The 18,935-nt window shown below is 37.3% G+C and overlaps 2 protein-coding genes across 3 annotated transcripts in view; one reads left to right on the top strand and one right to left on the bottom strand.

Annotated features, from left to right (window-relative positions):
• Positions 1-18,935, top strand: part of TMEM117 (transmembrane protein 117) — a 179,063-nt gene that overhangs the window by 4,772 nt on the left and 155,356 nt on the right. The window lies entirely within an intron of this gene.
• LOC121333040 (P2Y purinoceptor 1-like) lies at positions 12,783-18,539 on the bottom strand. Its single transcript, XM_041399073.1, has 2 exons — positions 18,470-18,539; positions 12,783-13,807 (listed from the first exon to the last, which is right to left on the bottom strand). The coding sequence occupies exons 1-2, from the start codon at positions 18,537-18,539 to the stop codon at positions 12,783-12,785; spliced, it is 1,095 nt and encodes a 364-aa protein (XP_041255007.1).

Below are 18,935 nucleotides of genomic sequence, written 5' to 3'. Positions count from 1 at the left end.
CAGAGAAAATTGTGACTGCTTATTTCTTGTGGCCTGTGTATAACTTCCTGCAGTCAGGAAACCAAATAGCACCAGTCAATCTTCCCCTGCCCTTGGCTCACCATGCAGGCTGCAAATTGAAAATGAAAAGGATTAGTCTGCACATCTCACTTTAAATGAAGAGGAAAGGATTTTCTTTCTCTATGCCCTTTATGGTTTTTTGTTCCTTGTCTTCTGTATTTCTTGCTGCTGAGTTTGCATAGGTGCTAGAAACATAGTGTAGCTAGAACTGTGTCATAATACAGTTTACCATCTGTGACAGTCACTGCCTGATAGCCATGACTGTTGTGGACTAAAAAAGTAAAATAAATAAGTTCAAGCATCTTATATGTCTAAAAGTGGAAGGAGACAGGTGCTGGAAACCTGATTTAGGCTTAATCACTCTGAGTTTACAGAGAGATAAGGGAGCAAGTAAACTATATTGATGAGAAGCAGAGATCTCAGCTGGAGGACACAGTGGAATGTTTTCTGTTGATAATATTTGTTGCAACCTTTGAGCAGTATCATCTTCAGGGAATCCTTCAAGACACTCCTCATGACTTAAAACAAGATTAGAAAACAATTACTTTTCTTGTTCATCAGTCGAGAAATAGCTTATTTCATTTGATAAACCTTTCTCATGATAAATATTTCCCTGGAAAATAGCTCTTATCTAGTACATTCTTTATATATTCATGACATGTGGTCAGAACAAGTGGAACATTGTCTTTTGGCTGTTATCCACTGTATTATTTTGATCCATCACTAAGCATATCTTCTATTTCGTTAGGTGTTTTGTTCTGCTGTGTTTTAATTTTGCAATGGAAAGTGAAAGGTCATAGAACATTGGAAGTTTGGGGAAATAAAAAATAAAGATACCTACCCCTGGTTTGTTTTTTTTTTCTGTATGAGTGAATTACTTGAGATAAGGGAGAGTGATAATTTCTTCATTAATTTTCTGCTTTATTTAAACCAGAGAAAGTTTATAAACTGACCCATTTGATGACGCTATGGATTCAAAAAATGCATTCAAATCTTGACTTAGAAGAAATTAATAAATAAGCATTTGCCTATTTTTCATATTGCTCTGGGGCATTGTATGGAAGATAGCACAGTGTTTAAGGTATAGAAAGTGTATGTTTTAATTGGCACCTGCTCAGCATGTGCACAGTTGCTCTTCTGCACTGCTTCAGACCTAAATTCTGAGTTCAGTGGGGATTGTTTTTGCCCAAAGTTCAGGCTGTGCATTTTGCATCAGTATAGATAAACATGATCCTTATAAATCATTATCACTGAGCCCAGCACAATAGCTGTTCTCATCCGTGCCCCTCTAGTGTAAAACCTCCGTGTTAGGGACAATACTGGAGCTATGTCTGGGTAAGAGAATAAGCTTAGGGACCAGAAAGGTATTAAAACATCAAAAAAGCCTAGGAATTACGCATGTAAAAATAAGTTTTCAGTTTGAATAAGCTTTTAGGAGTATGCATAAATGGGCAGTATACTTGGAAAATATCTTATTTTTTTCAGTCCAGCATTTTTGCTTTGACTGGTCCTTACCAGTCTTACCAGTGTACTAATCATAGCTTATGCTGCATATTAGATACATCAGTTTTAAAAAACTTATTACAAAATGTACATGTTTCTACTTGTCTCTTTTTCTGATTTTAAAGATATATTAAAATTTGGTTAAAAGTCTGATTACAGACTGTATTTGTATTGTATTTGGGTTTGAATCAATTGCCAGTGAGTGTTCTTAGATTTATACTTGTAAGTTCCTTTCCAAATGGTGTGGATGGAAAAACTAAATACTTAATGTGTTATAAAAAATTAGAGAAAACAAGAAACATATAGCTAAATCTATATTTCTTAAAATGGAGAAGTCATAATGCAGTGAATAAATTAGAGCCATTGCATAAATGTTGAATTTAATGGGTTTCTCTCTTACAAATGTTCACAGTATGCAATTTGTTTAAAATTAAATGATAATGTGAGCTTCATAGACACTGAGACAAATGAATAAAGCACTCATGATAGGAATTGCACTGAACTGTGGGTGCACACAAATGTTGCAGTTTGTTTAATGGACAGCAGTGCCATGCTGGGAGCAATTTCATGATAGATGGTTTCAAACAAAACACCCACCCAGGGTATGTGGTTTGAAAACATCACCCTTTTTGTCAAACATCTCATCTGGAAGGCTCTAAAAGATCACAGAAATGTCTTAAAAGCAGACTCTTGGGTGTCTGCTTTTATGCTGAAATTTAAGGGGTGTATTAACTGAATAAAGATTGCAAGAGGAAATTGGGCAGCCTGGGATTTGGTCAGGATGATGTGCACTACATGGAAGAAGTGGATGTCAGTCAGGTAACAGGATAGATTCATACAATATTACATATATGATCAGTTAGTACCTTGATATATTAGGGGTCATGTTAGTGTAAAACCTGGGCAGTGGTATTGCTGCTGCTGTTGGCATATCACTTTCATAGTGAAATAGCTAGTGAGCCATGTGATCTGTTTTGCCAAAGAAGCTTCCCATAGATTTGTTAAGATTTTTGCATGCTTGTCCTTCAGCCAGATTGCTTCCCATTCTTGTTTGATGGTAGTGATAGGAACAGTTATGCCACCATCTGTAGAAACAAGTGGAGTGCATATAGCAATACTTGCGTAAAATTCTAAGCTGATTGATAGAGCTTATTCTTTTTTGTTGTCAGCTCTGTGTCTTACATTACACTAAGGACTGTCACTTAAAACCCAGCAACCTTGTTCCTGCTCTTTCTTTCCCATTGATGACTTCAGCCTAATAAAAAACAACTGAGGTGATAGCTGGTAAAAGAAGAGCCTGTTCAGTATTTTAATAACAATGACCAAGTTAATACTGTGGAAGGTATTCAAGGTCTGCTGTGGTTGCCTCACGGTCAATTCACCTCTTTTGTACCAGTAAAATGTTGAAGCAATGCAATAAAATTATTTTGGTCCTACAAAATGTGTGCCAAGGGGCCAGTCTAACAGTTTGCTAATAATAACACACAAATGACTGTGAGCAAGCATTTCTGAGAGCCAGAATCCTCAAACCAAAAAAAAAAAAAAAAAAAAAAAAAAAAAAAAAGAAAAGGCAACATAAAAAGAAGAAGCTCTCAGCCAGCCACTGAATACTGAATGAGTTGCAGGCTCATCAGATTCCAGCTCTAGCAAGCTGACAGTAATGCAGATATCAGTTTATTTTAAACTTTACATCGTTCATGAGGAGACCACAAGTGACCTTTTAAATAGAAATGAAAAGCATGCAAGTGACCTCCTAATTTCTTATTTTTAGAAGAGCCATAACATTTCACTGCTTCCTCTTTTCACACTCAATGAGAAGACTGTTGTCTGCACTTAGCCTGTGGAATCAGTCTTTTGGTAGTAAATTATAGAGTTTAATTGGAGAGATACAGGCAGTAGCCACAAAAAGATGAAAGATTTGATTCTATTGGAGGTGCATACCCCACTCCCCAAGCAATAGCATAAGAGTGCAGCACGAGCTACATGTGTCAGATTTTCCATAACGGAAAAGCTCTAGATAATATTTAGCATCCAGTGACTGAAAACTAAAAATAAGTTCATTGCTATTTCATATTGATGTGTCAAATCTGTGGTTTGATCTTTTTGACATGAGTTCCAGATTTTTCTTTCTGTTTGAAGCCAGGAGTGGTTTTGGAATGATGCCTGCCACTTATGGGAATGATATGTCTCCATTCCCCAATTTCCAGAAATAGAAGTGAGCTTATTCTTAGTAGATGCATCCTGATGGGCATAGTGCAGGTGCAGCCTAGTGCAGGGGCAAATTTCATGTACCATTATTCCATACAAGGAGGAGATGGAGAGGATGTTAGTGTGGAACATCACCTTGCCATGTGCCTGCTGAAGAGTCCTTAGGAGAACATGATTTCCTTGGTCCCCTTAGGCTGTCAGTGGCATGAAGGTCCTTCACACAAAAGCTAACATTTCTCTCTGTGTGATTCTGCTGGGACCACAAGCCGAATCCAGCCTGTGCACTCCCCAGCCTGTGCACTTGCCTTATAAAGTTTTTTCTTAATATAAATATATATATATATATATTTTAAATTCCAGAATGAAAAAAAAAACCCTCAACATATTCTGGTCCTTAAAAAACTGAATACATTATCAGGATATAAGAACAATTTAGCAAATAGTAGGTGTATACATTTCTCATAGATATTTTACATATGACAAAAGTAAAAAAAAATTGCAAATGTCTTCACTAACCAGACTGAGTTTCAAGGATGAAGGATCAGTAATTGTTCCCTATGATACAGGTAGGGCAGAAATGCAGGGTTTCTAAATGTGATTGCTGAGCCATGAGAGGCACATGCCCTAATTTCAGGTGCTGGAAAACAGAATTTTCTGCATTCTTCTTTTTTCATCAGAAGGGGCAATGCCCCTTTCCCCACTGAGTAACTCATGCCAGGGTTTGGCAGGAACAGCAGAAACTCTCTCCTGCTTTGAGGATTCACACTGTCCCTGGTGCCTTTATGTGGGAAAGGAGACTCCTGGGAGCAGGCTGGACATCTGAGTAGAGGTAGCAGTAGAGCCTTGAATTCAGCTTTCATCTGCACCCCTGGGGTATGATCTTTCAAAGTGGCCAGCTGTGTAGGGCTTTTTAGGCTCATTTATGTACATGCTAAATAATATTTTCTATTTCTGTGACACTGATGTAATGTCTGTCTACTATGAAGCACACTTTTGTTAAATAGTAAAGCAAAGAAGAAATTAAATCTGTGCAAGATTCAGGTAAAATCAAACATGCTAAACAAATAATGAAAAAAATAGGGCAGTGAGGGAGTAAAGAGATGAGGCAAGATGAGGGAAAACATTCCTAGAGAATCACAGCAGCAACAATATTTAATTTTAACTTGAGTAAAAGGCCTAAAGATTGAGAGACTGCAGTTTTCAGTACCAAAACCTCACAAATATCCTAGCTCTTTTGCTAATAGATGTAAGTGACAAAAAATATGGATCTTAATTCACACCTGACAGTGTAATGTGCTAGAGGTACAGAAAAGGGAGAAGGAACTGAAAACTAATATTTTATAAGGAGTGTCTATGAAGTTCCTGATCTGGAGAATTCAGGGCTTAGGGCAACATTCAATTTTGTGTCACTTTCATGCAGCAAATAAAAAAAGTATTTACAAACAATTTTCTCCATGCCTACCACTTTGCTACATGTTAATCTTGATAGGTTCCAGCTGAGATTACTTTGAAGTGGTTTTGCGGTCCCATGAGCTTTATCTCTGTGACAACCAAAGGTGGAGAGATTTTTATCTAAATTAGAGGTCGCTTTTGTATGACATCTAAATTCAGAGAGTAAAACAGGAGTGCTGCTCTCTTGGGGATGCCTACAGATTTTCATCTCTTAGGCTGCAAGCAGAAAGCAAACTTCTCTTGAGGCTGGGCGCAGGGCAGAGCAGCTGCAGGTGCTGGGGGCTCTGCAGAGGTCAGGGCCACACTGCCCGTGCCAGCAGCTGAGCCAGGCAGATGAGTGTGCCCAGGGGTGATCAGAATGCCATGCTGGCCATCAAACTCAGTCAGAACCTGGTTGAGGCTCATATAAGGTTGTGTATAAAACATTAATCAATGCATTATAATATATAACATGAGAGAATATTGCACTTGCAGTGTTTCGCGGAGTATTGACCCTGTGGCTACAGAAGTGGTTGACAACCCCAAAACTCCATTCACTTTGTCTTACTATCCCTATGCCCTCCTAGCAGGGGGTGGAAGATGCCAAATTACTAACTATTTCAACACATCTATTTTAGAATGCACCACCAAAACAAACGATACAAAATGAGCTTTCATGCATTAAAATCTTCACAAGACTTATTTCAGTTTTGGGCTGAAGTTTCCAAATGCTGAAAAATTTCTTCAGAAAAAAACAGGTCAGGTTCCCTACTTTGATAATTCAGGAATATGTTTATAATGTTTATGGAGTCAAAAATTTAATAGCTGTGTCTTCTTTTAATCACCTGAAAATCTGGGTTTTTGCAGTTGATATTTTTCACTCAATTGCAAAATTCAAAGAAATGTCATGAAAATCTAAGTTTCATATAGTTAGCCCCACCACCAATGCACAAATATCCTGCAATGACATGATATTGAGCACTGCTTGATAATCTTAATTTGCTTTTCTAGAAATCGCACATTTGTGTTATGTACACTATATAATTGTGTCCAAAAAGGATTATCTACTACATACAGATTGAAGAGACCACAGACTAGACTAAACTGTCATAGCCACTATATTTAGTGGTAACTTAGGAAAAACTAAATTTTCAATCATTTGATATGATGTTGTTTGCAAAAGTAACCAGGACAAAATTGCAAAAACTAGGCTTACTAGGAATACTAGTAAGGCTTACTTCTCTGATTGGAGAAACTGTGTTATAATAATCAGTGAAACTGAACAAAATAGTATTTCTATGGCAAATTTCCTTTGGAGCTGGCGTATAATGAAGACAAATTTTCATTTTTCACTAAGAAAACAAAAGGGTGGGTACGTTACAAGTAGAACATGCAAAAATACTCTTTCGAGGTAACTGTATAAAAAGCTAGCAAACTGTTAGGTCTGCAAGGATAAGGGGAGGAGCAGAAAATACTGTAATTGAAAAATGTTTTAATTTTTCCAATATATGCTTGGCTTTTTCTCCTTTTTAAAAAATAAATAATGAATTTAATAGTAAATAATAGTGTACAGAAATATGCATTACTATTCTTCATCTAGCATATTTAGCTCTCCTTATTTGGAGCACTGTTTAACTAGCTGCCGTGTTCACTCAGACCACTAGAAGGTGCTCCTCTGTTGAAAGATAATTATTTCTGTCTGAATTGCTGTTAAAAGCTAATTTTCCTCTGATAACTGTGGTTCTGGCCAACTATTTACACAGACTGTAATTGCAGCCGCTACCCCTGCTATAAAACAGCTGGACCTCGTCTGCTATAACCATTATCACAGAATGAAAATAGCAGATCTGTTATCCCTCATTCTCTGATAAATCAAAATCCCATCTGAGCAGGACTCTAGTTAGTTCTGCTGGAAGGTAAGGCATGGAAATTGTGGTGGAACTAGCAAACCTCACGTTTTGTAAAGTTAGGAATCACAGAATCATTTAGGTTGAAAAACACTTTTATGATAATTGAGTCCAATCATACACCAAACAGCACCAAAACCTATTCCTGTAGTAAATTAAGGCAGAACGCATCCCTAATGAGAGTTTGTACACTTGTCTGAAGTCTGAAGGAGAGCCCAACACAAAAAACAAGCAAACAAAAACAAATAAACAAAAAACCCCAAACAAAACTGCATCAAACATACAAACAGTCACTTGTTAGAAGTACAACTGTTAAATGTAAGACTGGTCCAGGTCTAGCAGAATAATAATCAGCCTTCCTGTGTGAGATCTGTGCAGATTGCAGCACGTACTGATTCTGACATAGGACTGGATTAACTCTGATTGTATCCTTTTCTGGTGCTCAGACAGGTGTTGGTCTGGATGCATCTACAGGTGCCAGTTGAGAAGTGTACAGTTTACAGAAAAGCAGTTTTCACTGAGTCTGGAAAGGCTCAGGTCTATGTGCATACCCCTGTACTCCACTGTGAGCTAGAGAGCATCTTTTTTGTCACTGGAATGTGCTTCCCCTTGGTCCCACAAAACCAGTTCTCCACTTTGTTTTGCACTGGAAATACAGACATGCTCACTAACCCCTGGGGTGCCTGTTTGTCCAGTGTGAGATCTAGTCACAGTCTCCATCATAGACAGCAGAGTTGCAAATATTTATTGAAGACAAAAAATAAACCTCATGCTTAATCTGCTTTATTTTCTGACTCAAAATTTTTGTAAATGTTTATTTTAAAGGCCTGTGTAGTAAGATACATTGTAAGCAATTCTATTTACTATTAAAAATAAGCTTGTGCACTGGCTTCAGGAGAAAAGAACAAAGACTATAGAGAAACCCTGATTTTTTTTGACAAGTTGTTGCAGAGCATCAGTAAACTGGTATTGAAGAGCAGAGATTTCAGCACTTCCCTTCAGAGTTCAACATCAGCATTACACAGGCTATAAATACTGTTATGTTTCTTTCATCTGCTATGAAGTTTAGATTCCAATGAATTTAAAGAAGGAAAATGTAGTTTCTGGAGACATGACATATATGGTGATAAAACATTTTGGCTCTAAAATTAAAAAAAATAAGGAGTATCATGAAATTGCTACATAGGTTTGGCAGTTAAAAAATGCTAAAAATTCTGAAAGAATAAAGAGTGCAAAAATATGATTAAATACTTACATGCCCTTTAACTAGCTTTTTAAAAAATTATGCAGTGAGGCCCTTTAAAAAGAGAATTTTTTTTTTTCCATTAGTTTTGTAACCTGGGATTGGGTCACATAGAATTAAAAAATCTACACCTCAGGAACAAATGCATTAGCATTTTCTGTTGCTAATGCAGGGTTTTCAGTTACTTCCCCATTAAAAAATGTTCTAAAACATTACAGGAAATCAATACCTATTTTTACAGGTTTCCTTTTGTCTGCGTCAGCACAAAAGTCTAAACCTGAAGTAATAAAATCAGTAATAGTAAAGTCTAAATTTAAAATGATGGGCTAAATCTCTATAATGGAAATTGAGAGGCAGAGAAAAATTCGGAATTAAGCCTGCCTAAACACTAATCCTGGCATAGTTTTAGGCCTTCCCACATTGTCTGCATTTTACAACTCTTCCAAATCAACAGCCTGAAGTATTGCCTCTAGGTAATAGCAATGACATGAATGTAAAGCAGAGATCTGGTGCCTTCAGGACCCCCCTGCAACGTTTGATATGGCAGATGGCACTGACCATCACCACCCAGCTCTTTCTTGCCTTTGGGTAATCCATTAAGAAAAGAAAGTGTCAGCTCTTTCCTTGCAGCAGCAAAAGTCCATTCTCCTCTTGGTATTAAAAGATGAACATGCAGTCTTCTGAACAATTCTATTTTCTTCTTCAAGAAATAGCAGGAGATCTTTAAAGGCTATGTGGCATTTCTGAAGTGGCATTTCTTTCTCTAAGGAAGGCAGAGTGCTATGCATTTCACCTGTGTGCACTCACCTGCACTCTCTAGTTCAGATTTGGCCCTTGAGACCACCAAAATCAGATAAGACAGGCTGCACAAGAAGCCCAGTGGAAAGACATCTGGCTAGAGACATCAGTCTTCTGACCAGTGTTGGCTGAACTGGTGGGAAACCTGAGATCCTGAGCTCCTTTTGTCTTAGCACGCAGTGTTCTGTGTGAAGACATCAGTTTTCCTGCTGGGTCAGTAGCTGAGACCTTGACTGTTGCCTTTTGTGACATTAGGCTGCATTTTACCTTAGACTGCAAAAGTTGAGAGCTGCAGTGCTCCCTGATTAAGGTTCACCTTTCCCAGCTGGAGGAAGCCCCATCTGTGCTGAGTCATGTGAAGTGGAAGGGACTGAGCTGGTAAGTGCCAAGCTGAAGTCCTGAAAAGAGAGCTTGGGAAGGCTGAAGGTTTGATAGGTCCCTGCAGGAGGCCAGCACATCCCATCATCTCTTGATCGCAGGCTCCAGGGAAACTTGGCCCCTCAGAGTCGTGGATGTCTCCCTAAAGCAGGAGCAGAGAAGCTACATTTCCTCTTTCAAGGCAGATGATAGACTTAGCCATATCACCTGCCTCTGCTGTGGTTCCTCCCGCTGCAGAATCAATCTAAGCATATTTTTTCTTGTGTCCAAAGAGATTTGACTTCTGCAGATTAAAGCAATGTACAATAGTGAAGTATTTTAATAGCATTGTGGTATTGTTATAGTTTTTTGCCAAGTGAGGTGATTCTGAGGCATAGCAAAGGAAAAACTTTGATATCAGAATACACTCATTTATGTATATCAAAGAGAAAACCAAACTTTAGGGAACATCTGAACATTTTTATTTTAAAAAGTGAGCTCCTGTCTTAATAACTGAACATTTCAGTAGTTTCTCTGTGAGATGAAAGTATTACAAAGAAAAATAGAGAATATAAATATGCTTTCATTAGCAACTTTGGGAAATTTGTAGCGAAATTTATCTCTTCAATGTAGAAACTTTTGGTTTAATAATTGTTGCTTATAAAGCATTGCTGAATGTACAATAGTAAATGGGGAAGTTGTTTCTTTGACAATAGCTGAGCACGTACATAAAAGGTCAAATCTTTCAGGCCATGGTCTATCTTGTGTTCATTGAATGTATTATGAAGATGTTAGAATATCTGGATGAGGTACACAAAAGCTACCTTGCAGTCAGTTTTGTAGGCTAATACATTATTACAATATAGTATAAAGTGTTAAACTCGTAATAGTTAGGTATTTAACTGGATACCATTTCCTCAGATTTAAACCAAACAAAAATCAGTGAGAAACCAATATTGCAACATATTTGTCATAGCAGAAGGTGTTTACTTTGGCTCTTGGCTGTTTAGTTTATTGTTCACTTGTTGTAGCAAAATGGAATAAACATATAATTTTGTTTGTTTATGTCATTCTATCCAGGTAATATTATAATAAAACATTTTAAGAGCACGTATTTCAAAGTAAAATTACAAGCAAGTAAATATGAACAGATGTCCTGTACCTTTTAACTTTACTTTGCAGAAAACCTTTGGTTTCCATCAGGGCAACATGAGCATTAGATCAGCCTAGTTGGACAAAAATGCTTTTAAAAAGTGTTTCATTGATTATATAACCATTTATAATCAGGAAAACAAATGTCTAGAATCATTATCAGTTACTGGAGTATAGTCACTGCTGAGTATCATGAGAAACAGGAATATCTTGGGGTAAGAGATGGAAGGATCTCTTTTTAAAGATTATGCAGTGCTTTTAGACTCAGCCCAGGACAAAGGCATGTTGCATGAGATGTCCAGGCTGGGAGAACAGCCAACAGAGGTACTGTGGCAGAGATGTATTTTGTAGCAATGTCCTTATCTGCCTTTTTCCTTCTGTTCTTCATTATTCAGGGTTGGTTGAGACTAATTTTTCTAGAAACATGAGGTTGTTACTTCTCTTCCCCCCCCCTTTTTCTCTTATATGTGTGAGCATCTTGGGACCTCTGTTATAGATGGCTTTATTGATGGATAATTAATGAGATTTATGGAACTTGTGGACACAGACAATGGAGGCAAACAGACATGGAGGCCTATTTCCAATAGACAAATTTTAAAAAAAATGAATGTTTTTCTTTTAAAGTAAGAAAAATTCAAATATTAAGAAATATCAAAGGAAAGAAGCAGTACTTAGAATGAGGTAAGTACACATAGGCATGCAATTTTTCTGTGGGATTTTGTGAGTGTAATAGTACATCCCAACACTTGTAAAGTGTTTCAGATTATCAGAACTGACTTCTTTTCTTGTCACAGTTACAGACAATTAAAAAAAATTCTAGATTTTATACATATATGTTTAGTAAATACAATTGAAACAGAACAAGAGAGATTGAATACCCATGTAGAACAGAATAATTTTATAATACATACAAGGAGTAAATTATATTAAAACTGTGGAAATTAAAGAATTAAGACTGTATAAAGTATATGAAAATCTATTTTGTCATCAGTAACTTTGAAAGTAAAGTTAATGTGCTCACTGATACATGAGCTTTCATAATTAACAAGGTAATATGTGGAACTTGGCACAAAAACAAGTCAGCAGGTGGCTGATTATTGGGACAGGATTATTTTGCCCATGCAGTGTGATGAAAGAACATATATTTAATGACTCCTGAAGGTGGATGTTCTGATGACTATTGTGCTGGTTGAAGGACTAAAATGTATTGTAGTGTAATTATCTTGGACTGTCCTGAAACTGTGATGCTAAGACCCCAGAGGAACAGGAGAAGAAGCATTCTGTGTAGTGGCATCTCTTACCCTTCTTGCAGCTCATTCAGAGCTTTTCCAAGGCAGGCTTCTCCCTTTTGAGGAGTTCAGAGTTTGTGGTAGAACACGGGCTCCCCTGAAGCAGAGCACTAATAACAAACAAGCGTAATTGCCTGGGGTTTGGGGGGAACTCCTGCTGCCTGAGAGAAGACTTAGCACTCTAATCCATGCTGGTTTGTTTCATGAGCAGATTCACCGTGGTTCTATCCTCAGGGACTCTATCTCACTATTTGTTTTTTTTTTGTTTGTTTGTTTTTTGGAAATGTGCTGCACTTTCCTGGGTTAATGAGGTTCCACTGCTGGTGGAACTCTAGAGCAAGCAGCATTAAAGTGAAGTACTTGTAGAAAGCCTCTCTGCAAATGCTCAAACAGTTCAGCTGTAAGTATTCTGACAGTTATTAATTGCACAATCACAATCACAGCAGCACTTACAAACAGATGAAGAAATAATTAACAGAAACTATAAGGAGGCTCCTCAGCACTGTCTGCTCTTAATCTTGTTGTATTTTTCTCTCCCAGAATTAAAGGAGCTACTTAGAACTTTTCATCATTTTTTATTCCATGTTGCACATACATACAGATAGAAGTATTATTTCACAATAAATTAGGGTATGACAACAATATTTACAATGCCAATTCTGTAAAGCTAGGAGCTAGAAGTATTTCTTGTCATGTTAAGTTTTACTCTGCATTTCTGTGTATTCTTGCTTATTTGAGAGATAACTGTACAATATGGTAGACCAAATACGAAATGGGTCTCATGACACAAAGCCAAGTGAGCAGCTGGAGATGCAAGTCTTTGTACACTGGTGTTTAAGTCATTGTTCTCAGGGACACAGTGATGTCCCTTACCCTTCCTCTCAGACAACAGCAGTACTGGCATTTGGGATGACATTTTATACTTTTAATTCTTTGATAGAATGTCTTATTTGCTATTGTAAAAATGATTGGGTCAAGGCAACTGTTGGTGCTGCAGATGATCTCCGTGACTTTGTAAATTGCGCTTAATGTGCTTATGTTCCCACAGGGTGGTTGGCAATTAATTCTGTAAATTAGTATCACCATCATCATAACATGGTAAGGTATGAAAGAAACCGCAAACACAATCATAGCAGCTGAAATCAGTAACAGAGGCCTGACAAGTCTGTTCTTTCCTTGCTGACGTTTACTGAATTGTAACAATGCTTTGAGTGTCAACATATAGCATGTAAAGATGACTGTGGCTGGAATTAGGAATCTCAGCAGAAATTTGGAGAGTGTGAATGGCACAGCAAATTGCAATGGTTCTTCAGTGTTATCCAGGTAATTTATGATATCATGCTGTCTTCTAGCTGTTGCAACTACGTGGTAAATCTCAGGCCCTGATGCAATCGCTATGAAGATCCATACCCCAATGGTGCAAAACACAGCCTTTTCTTTGTCCCACCATGTTAATGAACTGATGGGATGAACAGCACCTATGTATCTGTCAAAACTGATGAGTGTCAGGAAATACACGCTTCCATAGATATTAATACTAAAAAATAGTCCTATGATCTCATAAAATGCTTGACTGAAATAGATGGCAAACTTCTGGATATTATAATATACTGAAAAAGGTGCCATGAGAGTCCAGGTAAAGTCACACAGTGCCAAATTAAAGAGAAATATGGTATTGGTAGTCCATGTCTTCATGCAGTAAACATAGTGTCGTAGTGCAAGTATATTGCCTAGAAATCCTGTTAATAAAGTCAAAAGGCAAACCAGAATCAGCAAATAACAGTACCACTCCAGCTTAGGATTTCTGTTGCAAATGAAAATAATGCATGTACCATTCATCATCTGTCCAAGGAGTACTCCTGAAGGGAAAAGAGAGACCAACAGCCTTTAAAATAAAAATAGAGTTGGATACATTGCATTTAAAATCCAAAAATTATAACTTAAATTCAGTGTGTTTGAACTGGCAAAAGAATTCAGAACACAGTATAATGTAAAAACTCTCTCCTCTATCTGAAAGAAATGTAAACTCCAAGTAGGTAACACAGCTTGCTCTACAACATCTACACAAGCAGATCTTCATGAACTTATATGAGAAGCTTTATGTCCTTTCCTCTCTGCTGTGTACTGTGGTGTACACTGGATGTGAGAAAAAAAGTGTGCACTCTCAAGTGAGAGCAGTGTCCCTTGGCCACTAATCTATCTTTGGAAAATGCAGGGGAGGTGACAGAAGGACAGTAATTGCCCATTGCTCGTTCCATCATTGCTCTGATTGCCTTGAGCATCCGTATGGGGCCTAGGGGCAAGTTTCATGTGGGCAGCTGTGCACTGAGCTGTGACTGAGATCAAGAAAAATGAGGATGAAATTCTGCTTTTAGTGAAAGCCACAGAAACTTTTCCATCTTAAGTGCTAGACAAAGTGCTTTTTTTGACCTTTTTCTTTGATTTTCTTCTGTAAATATTTGTCACAGGATTAAAAGATGATGCTTTGGTCGGGTTAGAGAATATTCTTTTCATCTAACTTAATGGCCTACTTTATATCAATTCCCTTTATGGAATATGTAGAATAGAGATGTGCAGTGCATTTTTCAAAGCAAGTTTCTAATGCTTATAAAGTCTTATGCTTAACTCTAATGGTTTTTTTATTCCTAATAAAACCAAAGGCTGGAATATTCTCAGTCAGAATGAGCTGTCACCAATTGCAGTTTGTTATGTTTCTAGAAAATTTCCAAACAACGCCAAACTGTGAGATCTGTCCAAGTAGAAGCTTTGAGGAGGATCATCCCAACAGCAATTTATAGATCAGAGTCCACTGCAGTGCTTGCTAGGATGACAGAATAAAATTTTCATCAGTACAGGCCACACTTTGAGTGGAAGAAAGGACCTTTTCATAATGTTATTGATTAATTGAAAATTTTGAAACATCTTCAACCACTGAGTTGGCAATAGTGGGTTTTTTTCGTAAATTTCATGCTTTCATGTCAAGCTTAATACATTAAGACTTTTCCAAAGGTATGTTCACATACATGGGTCAAACTGTAACAAACAGAAGCTGCATTGAAGACCTGCTAAATAAAGACTACATTATTGTGCTTTGCAAATTTACAGTCCACTCAGTTACCTGACAGAAAGCTGGTTTAGACTATACTCAACAAAATTAGGAGGAAAAGTAGTTTCTCTAGAAGCTCAGCAACAAAGGGAGTCAAGTGACTTTCCAGGAAATTATGTAGATAGAAAACCATCTGTTCTACTCACAGTGTATTTCACAGGTGGGGAGTGTTTGTTCTATAAATGTATTTTTTTAAAGTATTGAAGCACTGGACTTTAACCTAAGGTAGCTATACTTTCCTTGCTCCTTAGCCTTTGTGAATATAAAAAATTACACAAACTGTGTAATTGTTTTCTTCTGACATTTATAAGATACCCCTGTAAATCCTTTAAAACATGAAAGATAGTTAAGTAATGTTATCTCATGATATGTTCAATTAAAAGTAGTTTGAATAGGTGTAGGAAATTTATATTTTCCTAAAATCCTCTTGGCTAGAGTTTGTGTGTTCATGGAATTAAATGGCATTTCCTACCTCTCTGCCTTCCTCTTCAGTGAAGTGTACTGCCTTAGAAATGGCAGTATAAATAAGTCCTAAACTGTCTGCAAAGAGTATGGCCATAGCAGCATGAGGGAATTGGAATGCCAGGTTCCCGATCTTATTAAGCTTCTGGCCAAGGGCTGTAGGTAGGTCTAAATGGAGGGAGGCAAACAACTGTGCCACCTGCTCTGCTTTGCTCCAGGTTGGCCAGATAAAGTCTGGATGTGAAGCCTCATAACTTTGTCAGGGCAGTCACCAACTTGAACGAAACAAAACCCCCTATCTCCTTCATCGCCTTCAGTCTGCTGGGCTGCACGCAGGGCTGAGCTGCATGAACTTGGTTTTGTAGCTGAAGGGGATGGAGCTGCCCAGCTGTGTAAGGTGCATATGGAGCTCAGAGAGTCATTAGAAAATATGTCTGTTTGTGTAGGCATTTCCCACATGTCTACCTTGGGATTCCTGCTTGAATTGTCTAAAATATTTTTGCTGTCTCCTGTTAATTCTTTGTATTGTAGTAGAGCTTAGAGACCTTAAATAAGACTAGGTTCTTGAAGCTGTGCTTTGTAACTGAAGTGAGTGACTTAGAGGGTGGACACAGGGATGCAGGTGGAGAGATAAAAAGAACCTTTTCTGAGGTAACTTAATAAGCAAGAGGAAAACTCAAGGTGTTTGACCCCCAGCTTGGTGCTATTCCAGGATCTCCTGGTCTTCCGTCAGAAGAATTCAAAGCCTATAAAATAACGAATGCAGTTTGACTGCATGCAGGAAGACAGGCAGCATGCTCTGCTCTATGCTGAAGCCATTGGAGCTATCCTGATGTCCAGAAGATATGCGCTGTAATAATTTTCAGAGGTGACATTTTTTTATATCAGACAATAGCAAGTTTTCTGTCTACTGTCTTAGCATCAACAGAATAACTCAAGCTACAGGATATACTAGATTGTCTTCACAGTTTGAATCCAAAATTTTGCATCTGTATATTAAGAAGACTTTCTTAATCTGAACATTACAGCCTTCATTGCTAAGTCCATGTATTCTCAAGCAAAGCCAGCCAGCACACATACACGTATTGGATTGGGGCTGAATGAGGAACAGCACCATGGCATTATAGTGTGCATATGTTTTTAGTACTGACTAAAATGAGACTTGCCAAATTCTGTAGAAAGTAGAATTGGTTTTCAAGGTTAAAAAATACTTCCCAAATGTTGAAGTTAATTTTCCAGTTGAACAGTTTCAGTCATAGGTGAAGATGACCTGGAGCACTAAGTGGGCAGAAAGAGCAATCCCTTGATGGGGGACCCAGAATTAAAGGAATACATGTGATTCAGTGAGGAGCTTGGTATTAGAATATTACAAATATGCCCAGGAAATTGTTGAAGTTTATGGTTTCCATCACTCATAATTAAGACAAGAAAGCATGCTAAATGCATGGGTAAGAACTTACTGTTTCTCTTGTTTCTGCTTCTGCAGTTTGAGTGCAACCGTCTTATGGGCTGTGGATCTAAATATACTGGAAAAACTTCAGTTTTTCAGAAAGTAACCTGTTTGACTCAATTTATTTTATCTGCCTAGTGAGTTGTCTTTTCTCTTGGACTGGAAAAAAAAATACTGTTTGGTTACTGTCTGGTTTGTTGCAGGACCCTAAACACTGACATCTGTGCTACCCTGTGTTCCCCTAGTACTGTTGATGTGCTCTTCAAAGCTTTGGAGCAGATAAAAAGACCTGGTTCCAGTAAAAGATTACATTTTGAGGAAACTTCTGGTGGAGCTAGGAAACATTATGACAGGAAAATCTTGATTTTTGTATACAGTTAATTCAGAGTTTATCACTGGTGGTCATTCATATGGCATTTAACTTACATTTGCAAAGGTCCATTAGGCTTAACACATCTATTTGGTTTTTTTTAATTATATAATTTTTTTATGTGTAAATATATCCTAATAACCATGTTCTTCTCTGTCATACCTGTTGGAGTTTATTTTACATTTTTAACAAGTTCATAATAAGCAACTAATTTTTCCTGAAGTAAAAAAAAACCAAAACCAAACAAAAACCAAAAAAAGAAAGTCGAGTCAAAAGCTTATTTTGTGTAATATTACTCCTTATCTACTCTCTTTTCCCCTTGCTACTTTTTGTTTGCTATTCTTTATAGTAAAAGCCCTTATTTTACATTAACTGTTTTATTTTTCTGGAATTACTCTGAGAATTTTGTTGGGCTGTTTTGAATTGTATTTTAATCTTGTACAAATCTATTCCAGTTACTAGATAGGTTTTCCAAATTTCTGACCATTCACACCCCATAATATTTCTGTGTGTTTTCATAGTGTAACTTTTTCGCTCATTTTATAAAACAAAGCATTATATAGAGGCCTAGATTTTGTTATAAAAATAACAAACATTTTTTGCAATTTTTACTTTAACAACTTACCTTATTAGGCAATCATCTGATCACCCATTTTTATTTCAACTGAATTGATGTGAAAGGATATATAAAGCAATGTGAGCATTACGTGGATCATTTAACATATTTTAGTTTAAGTGCATTTAGCATGTTATACCTACTGGTACAGTGGGAACAATAACATCTGCAACATTTGTATGCAGTTAGGTAAGAAGATTGTGCTAATATTCAATTCCTTTCATTTATACATATCAGTGTTATGATTAAGTACCATTTCTTTCATTAAAAAATTATGTTGATGAACCCTGCTTGAGAGTTAATGAAGTCGTAGATGGCAAACACAAGCTACAGTAGAAGGAAAGTTAAAGTGGAAGAATTTGCCTACTGAAGAGAGTATTTATGAAAATATTATTTTAAGAATATTATATTTATACGTATTAGTAGGTATCAATCTGTGTGTAATAACTAAGCAGAAAAAAATCATTGCTTTGGAGAGTACAAGTGCAATGAATATTTATTAAATCTTTCCTCTTACCTGTTTTAGAAAAATTGGAGTTATCTGTTTTACAGAAGTCTAGATTCCAGACTGTGTTCTTTCTCTCCATTAATCTGGACCTCCTGAAATCACAACTCTATTTTGCGAGTACTGCTTATTATCCAAGGTGTCAGTAGTATTCCATATGCAATGGCAGCTGTTCAGAGAGCAGGTATCACACTGCAAGGGAAATATCTTTTGTCATTAAGCCCCTCCTCTCAGTAAGTCAGGGTAATGTGCTATTGCCATAGCAGCCTCCGCTTGCTCTTTAGGGAAGGACAGACTTATGGGACATCCTCAATCTGGCTAGGCAGGGGGCTGTGATGGTTTCCAGCAGTGAAAATGTAGAAGAGTACAGGGGCTTGGGGCATGTACACGTGTGTTTGCACTTTCCCTTCCTTCACCTTTCTTCACTCACAGAAATCTTGTTACTGGCCTACCACTGGACTGGACTGTGGACCTGTGT

The sequence above is a fragment of the Onychostruthus taczanowskii genome, unplaced genomic scaffold (genome assembly GCF_017590055.1).
Source record: "Onychostruthus taczanowskii isolate IOZ18803 unplaced genomic scaffold, ASM1759005v1 scaffold153, whole genome shotgun sequence".
NCBI classification, from domain to species: domain Eukaryota; kingdom Metazoa; phylum Chordata; class Aves; order Passeriformes; family Passeridae; genus Onychostruthus; species Onychostruthus taczanowskii.
Note: the sequence above shows the minus strand (reverse complement) of the source record. Positions and strands in the feature narration are given on the sequence as shown.

Coding starts and splice junctions, on each gene's coding strand:
- LOC121333040 (XM_041399073.1), bottom strand. CDS start 18,539: ATGGAGAGAAAGAACACAGTCTGGAATCTAGACTTCTGTAAAACAGAT. Junction 13,808..18,469: donor CTCCAATTTTTCTAAAACAG/GTAAGAGGAAAG, acceptor TTTTCCCTTCAG/GAGTACTCCTTGGACAGATG.